The sequence below is a fragment of the Trachemys scripta genome, chromosome 9, assembly GCF_013100865.1.
Source record: "Trachemys scripta elegans isolate TJP31775 chromosome 9, CAS_Tse_1.0, whole genome shotgun sequence".
Taxonomy (NCBI): domain Eukaryota; kingdom Metazoa; phylum Chordata; order Testudines; family Emydidae; genus Trachemys; species Trachemys scripta.
Window position 1 is genome coordinate 6657070 of NC_048306.1, and position 11719 is coordinate 6668788.

Consider the following 11719-nt stretch of genomic DNA (forward strand, 5'->3'; position numbering starts at 1 on the left):
CTTCTTCTCCTCTTACTTCTACATCAGCATCAGCAACTGCTCCTCTGCTCTGCAGCTGTGTGACCTTCAGACCATCAGCCTTTGCCCCTACTTGATGTAGTGTCAATCACCATTATCCATGCTGATGGTTCCCAAACCTCCCTTGCTATACAGTCTCCCACCTCTGACAGTCCCATACCTCCTGCTGGCCATCCTGTGCGGACCCACATTCAAAAGGGCACACCCTCCCCCTCCTCTCTCAATCATAGGCAGACGCATCGCTGTCCCTGGAATGTGATGTTTTGGGGCTTGTCTACACAAACACGGAGTCCCTGGCAAGCTGGGGTTTGAATCTGCTCTGCACTAGCTTCCCGCACTCCAACTGCCTATGTAGACCCTGCTGATGCACATTAACAGTTCATTAGTGCCCTTTGATCTAGTCCTCTTTGTAAGAGAAGCAGATAAGAGCTCATTAATAAAGCATTATTGCACTTGCATAAGATAGGCTGATATGGGGTAGATTCACAGCCCAGCTTGCCATAAACTAAATCTTTGTGTAGATGAGCCCTTATTCAAACTCCTTCCTCTGCTCCACTAAGATAGGCCACCTAACCATGTCTGTTTTCCCCCTAAAACCACAATTCTAGGTGCAGCCCTTCCCTCTCCACCCTGCAGCTGAAGCCCTTGTCCAGGCATTCAGTATCACACCTTCCTCTTTGACTCCTGCAATCCATGACCTCCCCACCTTTTGTCCTACTCCCCACCAAGCCAGCCAAAACGCTGCTGCTAGGTCGTTTCTCTGCTACTCTGACCACATCATTCCCATCTTCAAATCCCTTCATCGCCTGCCCTTCATCTTCAGCTACCAGTTCCTCATCCAGTCCTCCAAGGCTTTTCTCAGCTACGCTACTGTCTGCGCCTCAGCAATCATGATTTTTACTACTCTGGCCCCCTTCCACCTTAGATGTCCTTTTTGTATCCATCTACGTCTCAGCTACATACTTGTATCCGGGCTTTCCTTGCAATACTCTGCCATTTCTCTGTTAGTTCCGCATGTTACATTCAGACTGTGCTGGTGTCAGAACGGTATTTTTTTGCAGCTGGCCAGAAACTCTGGGATTATATAAAAAGAATTAATCCTGAATCTATTCCAACTGCTTGTTGGAAAACGCCCCCCAGGCAGGGATTACTGCCCTGTAAACACACAGCGTTTCATCTTACATTGTAATCGTCACATGCATTTTCAAAACATGTTTGCTTCAGCTTCTCTTTGACGACATTCTCAATTACCTAACTAAACAGCAGTGCGTGTGTAATAATTAGACTCTTTGGAGAGTCGTCTCTTCATTTTTCCTGCCTGTTTTTTCTCTCCTACCCCTAGTCCCTTATTTTCTGTCTCATTTTTGACTGGGGGGGAGAGAATTTTCAAAAGTGCCCAAGTCTCATTTTCAAAAGGCACATGGGAGCATAAGTCCATTTTGAAAAGGAAATTTTTGAAAATTTTACCTGGATCTCCAGGAGACCAGATCAGCTTTCGCTGCTTTTAAGGCTTCCCCCATATGTTATCTCCTCACTATTTCTCCGTCATTAACATTTGTTATGATCTTAATCCCTAAATACGAAGAGCAAGGAGTTTTGAGGCCATCTCTTAGGGCATGGCTACATGGGAACGCTCCCGCGGCAGCGCTTTCAAGTGTGAGTGTGGTCGTGCACAGGCGCTGGAAGAGCTCCCAGCCTGGTAATCCACCTCCACGAGGGGATTAGCTCCGAGTGCTGGGAGCGCGGCTCCCCGTGTCTGGAGCCTGTTTACACTGGCGCTTTAAAGCGCTCAGGGGGGTGATTTTTCACCCCCCTGAGCCAGCAAATTAGCGCGCTATAAAATGTAAGTGTAGACAAGCCCTAAGAAGCAAAGACAAACATTGTCTTCTGAAATGAGGTTTTACCTTGTCTAGTCTGCACAGTAAAATGCACAGAGCATTAATATTAAGGAAACTATTATTGAGAAAAAGTTATCCCAAATACATCATTTTACTTTGAACTTGGACTCAAGTAGAGCTTTCTGAGATGGTTTTTACTGGTGAAAGTCCAGAGACTCAAAGCCCCCAAAGGGTTATCCGTATCTTTCCACCTCCCCTGATGACAGAGGGGAACTGACAGATGCATGGGAAGGAAGCCTCATACATAAATGAGGACAAGAATTCTAAAGCATTGGTTGTTTAGCTAAGTATTTAGCTATGCATTTAGCTATGCAAAGTAAACACTCCAGTGGAAAATCCATGAATTGCAGTGTAATGAGATAGCTGGTAAGATTACAGACAAACATCTGTTTAACTCTTAGAGTCAGGAGCAAAGGCAGCCTGTGGCCCTGAATAAAGCTAGTTTAGTTACTTGAGCTTGTTTATTAGCAGACAGGGACTGAAAAATGGACCCAGCACCTACTGGCTTGTGGGCAAAGCCTACAACTCAGGGTGCTGTCTCTGCCAAATAAAGGAATGCAATGGCTGAGTGCTGTTTATTGCAGGGGGAATCAATCTGCAGAACATTGCCTAACGAGTTTAGTTTACTATGGTTCACCTGCTTTTGTTAGACATGCTGGGTAAACTCCTGGCCCCACCGCAGTCAATGGGAGACAGGCCTGTCTCTTCCTGACTTCATTCCACTTCTTCCCTCCCTTATGAAGTATCACAGAGTATCAATTCCTGCATTATTTTCATTGTCTGCTTCCTCTGTTCTCTTTCCACTCCACTAGCATCTTTCCCACAGTGTGTGCTTCACTTAAATTTTCTCTCTCTCCCCCTCCAGGTCACCCATCCACCCACCCACCCAGAGTTTGAAATATTTACCAGGACAAATTAAGACGGTGGCTTTAATATCCAAGAATACCCCCAGGTAAGAAACCAAACCCCCCCTTCTTCACCAAAGCTGTTGGATTCACACCAAGGTGTCGTTTGTTTGCAAGATCTTTTGTAGACCCCAGCTAATAGGTGTCTGATCAATCCGAAGCCCCCAAATTCTTCTGGCCACTGGAAGAGGAAGGCCCCCATTCCTTCACCTCCCCTACCTCACTACACATGACCCACAGCTTCCTGGTTGCTGCTCAAATAATAGTGGTCTCCACTAACCTACCCTTCTCCAGGCTTCTCCTCAGTCAGAAACCCAAATACCAGCCTCCACAGCTGCTCTTAGCTTTCCCTAAGGAGTAGGGAAATTAACCGGGGTCTCTTAAGTGACCCTGTTTCCCACAGGGAACTCACAGTAGCAGCAGTGAAAACTGACAAGATTCAGCATCAATTTCCACTTGGTTACAGCATGGGAAAGCCATGAGCAGCAGCAGCATTGGAATAGTCTGTCTGAAGACTGAGGAAGACAGCTCTGCATCACAGCTCATGTGAAAGGTTATCTTTACCGCCGTAGGGGCTAGAAACTCCATTTTTGTTTTTAAAGGTAGGCTTTGCTTCTGTACAGGTTGATAGAAAGCTGTTCCAAGCAAGTACTATCACCACAAGCAAGTTGATTTTACAAGCTCGGCTAATAAACAGTGAAAGAGTTCCTTGACTTATCTCAAAGGATAATGAATCACTAATTCCACCACCACAAAACAAAACAGAAAACAAAAAACATCCCCAGCAGTTAGATATTACTGCAGTTGCCATGAAACAAAGAATAAGACGGTTTCACATTAGCAGAAGTACCAACTTCAATCTCAGTCTGCTTCTTGATGATTTTCTTCCATGCAGTTTGCACTATTTGTTGTATATTAATCAGCATCTAATACTAAAACTATTTACTGATTTTAGGGATCTACCATTTTAGATTAACAACATAACCCCCAATTCCTGGATTCCTGCAGTCCCATCACACCCATGAATTTGTCCGTCTCTTTCACACAACGCAAGCACTGCACATTCACCTAAAGACAAAACAAAAACATCACTGAAAGAAGAAAGATACTTGCCATATGATTCCTCCCCAAAAGAATGAGAAAAAGACATAAAAGGCTAAGGAGCCCCAAATCACAAAGTGGTTCATCCAGGTCCAGAATCGAGTATCTAACGCTAGCTATATAGGTGAAAACAACAAATGGAATAGTAGTTAGTTACAAAGTGTCTCTCCAGTGCCATTTATATCACAAATTTCCTTCACATGCAGTAGAGATTCTCCTTCCATTCATGTACATGTCTAAATTCACTAGTCAATTGTCTCCTAGCAAAGGTTTGACAATGAGAATACTTGATTTGCACATTGGCACAACATCAACAAAAGACCTTCCCTGATGAGCTGTAAGTCATCACTGAAAGGCTTCACTGAAAAAGCCTGACACCACTCAATACTTCATCCGGGAAATGACTGTGTTGTGAGTATATTCTTCCCACATGCTCCACTTGCTATTCTGAACGATAGGTCAGAAAACTCTTGTAAGGTCTTTGGTGAAGGGGCTGCATCTTCTTATGTTCTAGTATTTGTAATGATGCCTGGGAATTCTGTGGGGAACAAACCGGGGACCGCTGGATCTAACAACATGATGCGTTCCTCCTTGAGGTAATGAACCAGCAGGCAGTAGCAGACTCAAAGCTCTATACATAATCTAACCCAGGGGTCGGCAACCTTTCAGAAGTGGTGTGCCGAGTCTTCATTTATTCACTTTCATTTAAGGTTTCGTGTGCCAGTAATACATTTTAATGTTTTTAGAAGGTCTCTTTCTATAAGTCTAGAATATATAACTTAACTATTGTTGTATGTAAAGTAAATACGGTTTTTAAAATGCTTAAGAAGCTTCATTTAAAATTAAATTAAAATGCAGAGCCCCCCGGATCGGTGGCCAGGACCCAGGCAGTGTGAGTGCCACTGAAAATCAGCTTGTGTGCCGCCTTCGGCACGCGTGCCATAGGTTGCCTATCCCTGATCTAACCACTACAAGGGGACAAAGACTGACCCTTTGCCAACGTAGGCTGTATATAACACACAGCTCACCGCACCCTGGATCCTTGGTAAGGCCTTTGGGATCTACTGCAATGCAAATTATTAAAATTATTATGATTTGGCAAGTGTATTTTTATGACAGAGCTCCAACTCATTGAAAAGTACTGGAGCCAAGACTGGGTAAAGAAAATTTTTCGATTGTCCCTCTCTCCTTTCCTGAGCTGAAAACCCAAGAGGTGAAGGTAGGGAAGAAAAGGCAATAGACCAAATTCACAAGTACTAGGGGAGAGAACACACCCACACACGAAAAATCTAGACGAGACTATAAGTTGTGAGAGCTACATTGTACGGTAAAGAAATGGACATTTTAAATATACAAAAGGATCAAAAATCCAAAACCCTACAGGAAATAAATGTCACTGATACATTCTAGCAAAAAGTGTATAATTTTACACTACAGTACACACAATTTATTTCTGCTATAATCTTTCAATGGCATATTGAAAATAAAGGAAATTTCTAACCTTCAGAGTGACGGTGAACACTAATACAGTAAAAACAATAGTTCCAAAGGTCCAGTTCCCAAAAACCTGAAAAACACGTTAATCACCACATGTATCTCTTTGTCTTGTTGGAAAAACAAAACAAACTACACACTTAGTAACTACAATGGGTAAAATTCAATGGAGTGATTTATTTTAGAGTCAACTATACAAAGATATGCACCACCATATGCTCTTGTAAAGCTTGCTGTCCATTACAATACTCCTATGCCATGCAGTACCATACAAACAATTAACTTGTTGTGACAGTAACAAAATCTTCTACCGACATCCATGTTTATCAAGAATGTAAGTCACTTGGACCACCTGTATTTAGGGGATTTCCTCAGTTTGTGCTTTCTTATAACATGGAAAGCATCACAGTAGCTGCACTTTTCGTGTAACTTTGTTCCATTTGCTGAACATATGGATTGATATTTTCCAACTAGAATATTCTGAGTTTGCTTGTTTGCAGATACTAGTGACTACGCACAACAGAGAAAAGCGGATACTGCATATTTATCCAAATGACGGCAATGAATGGGACAGATGCTTACCACAGGCTGTCAAGATCTGGATGCATACATTAAAACAGAAAGTGAAATGCAAAAGTTTTAAAAAATGCAAAAAAATTAAAGTTAATAGGAGCGAAAAAGGATTCAATCAAACATACATGGATATTATGATTAATTGCTAGTAGCAGTCCTTACAGTCCTAAGTAGTTACAAAACAAGACGTAGCCACATAGCTCGTTTTCAGAGTGTCACACAGACTCAGCCTCTCAAATCATTTACATAGCATACTAGCGCAAATCAAATTCATTTGAACAGAACCAGAATGATTATAGAAAGCCACCCTTGAAGTACGTAAGGGTGTTGTAAACACAGTACAATGGGTTAATTGTGTTATAAAATGGACCTTATAAAACTTTTCCAAACATTCCATGCATACGTGTTTTATATCTACATGAAATCAACCCACATTCCAATAGCTTCTTTCCGAATATCAACTTTCGAAAGAGCTCATTTGGCAAGGTTAAGTGTCACTACAAACCAGAAGGTTTGAAGTTGTTGGGCCTCATCCTGCTATCATTCTGCACACAGAACTCCCCCTAAAAGTTTTGTGTGAAGCCTAAGGTACGAGATGGTCTCATGGTTTTGACTGCAGTCACATTTGTATATGGGGTCGTTGTACCTAGACAACATAACCATTTTTAAACGGTTTACATGGCAAGCTGGAAGAGGCTTCACATACAGAGAATAAAAAAAAAAAAAAAAAAAATCTTTCCTAATTTGGTTTACAGATCTCAAATTATTCCTGCTCTACTAAGGGAACTCGTGACTACATCATAAGACAAGACTCTAGACACATTTCACTGACTGATACATACACATATTATACAAAGTGTACAGAAACACACACACACACACACTAATATACTCAATGGGTTTATTTTTATTTTCTTTTACCTTTCCATTATCTTCTAATGTTGAATTTTGAAAAAGAAAGTAAACTCCATAGAAAAACACAAGTCCTTCAAAGGCGCCCAGAAAGGTCCAGTATAAGAAAGGCTTCCACTGTAACATGGCATTATCCGAAATTTTCCTGTCAAGAAACAGAGTGATAAGAAAAATCACTTTCACTTTTTCAGAGTCTTTCCACTCACTTCAATGGGGTTTGAATCAGGCCCTGCATTTTGGTGGTGAGATCCGTGCGACACAAAAGTAATGCATTCCCCTTTCACTTCTAGAGAAGTAGCTTCAAATCCTGGCGCAGTCCAAGCGGAAGACAGCGGGTTGCATTATTGTTCTAGCCCTGTGTTTACCAAACTACTACACAACTTAGCACCTGTAAATTCCAGCAGCTCCATTTTAAAAGAGGACAGTAATAAAGGAGTCATTGACATGATCAAATTAACTGCTTGCCCCTCTCCATTTGCTTCTGCCTAATCTGTATTTTTCAAAATGTAAATTTCTTCAAGTTCAGAAACATGAATCCTAGATATTGTGGAGCTAGCGCCTTTCCTTTGTTAAGGAAAATGCTCGGGCTGACAGTAACCTGCTGAACTGTTTGCAAAATGTACATGAAGATGGGGGGGTTTGCTGAACTTTCTGGGGCGGGGTTAATTTAAATACAAGATCTGCCACTTAAACAACAGTAGTTACAGGCTCTGGGACACTTTCACAGAAGGCTCTGCTGATGATGTTGTAGAAATGAGCTCCCTCTGGTGGAATATCTCAGTGTACCATTTCTTCTGTTCCTTCTTGTCCATTTCCAAAGGATCCCAGAACAATGCACATATACTAGGAATGGAGAGATACCAAGCATTGCAGGCTTTGATTGCTGCCATCTATAAGTAACAGTGGGTGGGCAGAAAAAAGCAGGTTCTCCCAAAATCTCTAGGAAGTATATACCCCTCATTCAAGAGAAGCTTTTATAATCTTTTTATTTTATTATTATTGCTGGGATTTGGGGGTTAGCTAGAGCTAGGGGGAAAAAAACAGCATCTAAGTGAAAAACAGCAACTTCCCCCCCCTTCCCTTATAACTAAAAAGGTATTACTTCAATTTCCAGCAGGCTGGATTCTGCAAACAGCTGTGGCACTGAACTATAATTATAGTTTATAATACAGAGGCTTACTTAAGTCCAATTATGATGTGGCAAAGGCAATGCTATAATAAGCCGAAGGAGGAAGACGTTCTGTAATGTGTGTTTCTGAGAGAAGGTTGTATCATAACAGGGCTAACACTTGGGGTCAGGAAAATCATCAGCGCTTCTTTCCTGCACATTTTGTTTGGTCTTTGCATTTATGTCCTGCAGCACTTTTTCATTCGCAGGACTTTTACAGTGGCTCAAAATTCAAGCTCTGCAGAGCAGCAACTCGGCATTGTCTACAGCAGTTGCACTGCAGTCACTTTGTAGTCAGCCACACATGCAAAGTCAGGAGGATTCAATTGGAGCCAGCGTCTTGTAAAATTCATTTGTTTTTCTTAGGCTCGCCTCCCTTTGTATTCTCACCATTCTCTAGCCAGCCAGGAGAGTGCATTTGCTACACAGGATTCAGCAAGAGTCTAAAAACATGCCGTGGTCTTTTGCCAAATGGAAGGAGGGTAGCAGAGGACATTTGAGTGCCCATTTCAAAAGCAGGCAAAGTCCATTGCATACGCTACCTTTTAGCTATCTAAGGCAGATTACATTCGGACTCCATACTAGTGCCTGGTGAATAGTGATAGCTGGCTCCTCTCTGGGCCAGGGCTCTTGGCTTGAACAGGTCACTGCTACCATGACAGATGCCAGCCATACAGCTTAATGCACTTCAGGAAGGTGCACCAATCTCACCGTGATAGACACAGTGTAAGAACCCAAACAGAAAAGAACGGAGCAACCCTGAATTTGTTTCACTGCCGGTGCTCTAAATGCGGATAGTAATCTCTACAGCTTACTTGCGGGCTTGGGCAACAGGAAAACTGGGATCAGTGGTGTGCTGCCAGTATGTTAATAAGAGAGTCCGAGAAAAAAGTGTCTCCTTTAGCTGGTGATAAAGGGATTGTGCCAGGTGTGTGTGTACACACCAGCGGCTAATGGGGCGGGAGAGAAGATTGGAGAATCTATACATTTGGTCTCCCATGAAAAAACATGCTCTCTGATAGCCTTTACTAGGTGGCAACTCCCCAGGAAAGAGAGACATCTATTAAACAGCACTTTCCCCTAGCAATGTTTATACGTTGCTCCTGAAAGTTACTGTGGGACTCCTGATAGCACAGCACAGTCTTCAGCTTAAAGCCTTGTTGGGGGAAGTCTAGGGAGACATGGGAAGGATGAGGAATAAACTTACACCAACTCAGGATCTAGCTCTCTGCATGCCAGACTCTCAGAAATATGCATCTCTTTGTAAGTGACTGCATCTCTTCTCTCATCATGAGGACATGCCTTCTACCCTCCCATCACCGGCTCGCGTGTCACTAGCTGACTCAGGAATAATTCCCATTTTGTACAAGACACGGCAGTAGAGGGGCACGCTCCCTAACTTTCCCTTTCCCACGGAAAGTGAAATTGCAGTCATGGCATGGCACATCTTTGCACGGATACGGCAATGAGCCGCTGCCTTGTTTATTCACTGTAGCATTCTCCAATCTATAAAGCCCCCTTCAAAATGACTACAAATAAGCCATAGGACCTCAAAGTAGCACGCTAGTTCCAAGACTCCACTCAAGAGACAGAAGGACCTGAGCATTTTCGCTACTCTTCCGTTCACTCCTGCCACTTCACAGAGGCGGGACCGGAGTGTCTGGAGATCAACAGTAGCAAACGCTGCAAAATTAATCTTACTAACAAGCCTTAATCTCTGCTAGAAAGTTAACAGCAAAAGCATGGTGGGAACTTGCAAAACCCTTTGTTACTTACATATACAATCTTGGATCTGAGGTCAGAGTTTCAATGTTAATATGCTGCTCCAGTAGACTGTAGGCCAGGATAGGTAGTGACGTGAAGCAGATGTTGTACATTGTAAGGTAAGCAGCATCATACAGAGGCTTAAAAACAGCAGAAGGGGGTGAATAATATTTATAGAAAAGTCCCCGTTTACTTTAAAACTTTTCCCCTAAAAAGATAAAAAGCTTTCCTATTCTTACCCTCCACACACACACACAGGACAGTTCATATTCTTGTCAAAGCAACAAACAAATGACTAATTTAGCCCAATTCATGCTTTGAGGCAACGGAGTTAAAGGCAAGTTGTATTTGCCTTTACCACTGTTACAGTTTAATGACAAAAGTCCTGTTTCTGCCCAAACTGAAGTGAAAGGGCAAATTTCCAGCAAGCTCGATGGCTGCTGGATCAAGCCCAATGATACTTTCAGATTCCAAATTTAAAATGAGGTTCCTTCTGTTAATCAAACACCCCCCCCTGCAGTCTCATTCTGCATCTTTAATATGGGAGCTGGTAAGTCTAGTGTAAAAGCAACTCGAAAAGAAGTTTAAGAGTGATGTGGTTGAGTATTACCAAGAAGCAGGGATCTCAAAAAGACCAGTGGCTGAATTTCGATCAATGTAATACAGTCTTTCAGCCACTTTCATTATGTTCCCAGTCTTTTCGCTCAGGTTCAATGCGGGCCACTGGAAAGTTGAGCTTGCGAGCATACATGGGAGGCTTTGTCAGTCAGGCAAGCCTTTTTAGGTTGTAATTAAAGAGCAGTTGAGCCCATGGGATTAACAAGTTAAAGTGGCCTGTTTAAAATCTTGGACTCATTGTTTGAGGTGTGCAGCATGGGAAGGTAGGAGGCAAAGTGATTTTAGAGCAGTCACTTCCTACCTTGTCAACAGCTGCTCTCTTGTTTGGATTCTAATTAATACAGTTGAGACCTCCTAGACCACTTTAACAAACACACATGTTCTGTCCTCGGCACCTGCTCTCTGAAAGATTCCTTGTTAGACAGGGACTACAGCCAAGAAAAGCCTCTTTTTGTTTCAATGGAAGTCATTTTCCAATTGCCTGAATGGTTTTGCTCTTCCTTCTGATTGCTCCTGGGGCAACCCAGAGACAACAAACAAATGCACAAATGAGCACAGGAACCCAAAACTGTTGTTCCAAGACCTTTTTGTTTTAATGGCCACATCATCCCACCTGTCACGAAGTTCTACACAGCTGGGCACAAAGTTCTACACAGCTGAGGCACTCATTTGGACTAGGTCAAATATAGGTTCATTGTTTTATTTGGAACAGATCCTCAACGGGTTCATTATTTTAAAGCTTATTGTTAAGGAATAAGCTCCTCTACCTAGTCCTGTGAGAGACATTTTTAGTACAAGGAGATACAATAGTGTGGCTTTGTTCTTTTATAAAATAGAGGAAGTGATATCAACATGAGTTAATAGCAAGACTTTCTAAAAACATTCTCTTGTTACTTTTGGAAAATGCCCCTCTGTGCATGGTGGGAAGAAAGGGAAAGAACAGTTTGGAACTTCTTTTTTTTTTTTAAAGTTATACCGCAAATATTTAACGTTCCAAATCTGTTGCTTAGCAATTAGATTACAGTTTCCATTAAGTGGCATCTTTGATAAAGTTAGTTGGAGAGCATGCAGGATTACAAAACCAAATCTCGACTATGGAACTTCACTTTCTGACAGTTTAGAGTGTGTTTTTATCAACTTGTTATTGGAACATACCTGTTGCGAGAATCCACAGAAGAACTGGTATAAAAATTGTGGTAAAATGAAGCAAAGGTTCTAGAAAAATTAGAGACCGATTTTAGTAGAGAAGAATCTTGTGTTCTTAAGAG

General features: G+C 42.1%; 1 protein-coding gene across 8 annotated transcripts in view; it reads right to left on the reverse strand.

Annotated features, from left to right (window-relative positions):
* The window catches only part of ATP11C (ATPase phospholipid transporting 11C), a 117158-nt gene that overhangs the window by 11619 nt on the left and 93820 nt on the right, over nt 1-11719 (reverse strand). For 7 of the 8 annotated variants that reach the window (XM_034782526.1, XM_034782528.1, XM_034782525.1 and 4 more), the window contains exons 23-27: nt 11607-11666; nt 9846-9973; nt 6911-7046; nt 5424-5489; nt 3935-4038 (exon numbers count right to left, since the gene is read on the reverse strand). In XM_034782526.1, coding sequence (XP_034638417.1) covers nt 3935-4038; nt 5424-5489; nt 6911-7046; nt 9846-9973; nt 11607-11666 — 494 coding nt within the window. The other variant, XM_034782532.1, reaches the window with a different exon arrangement.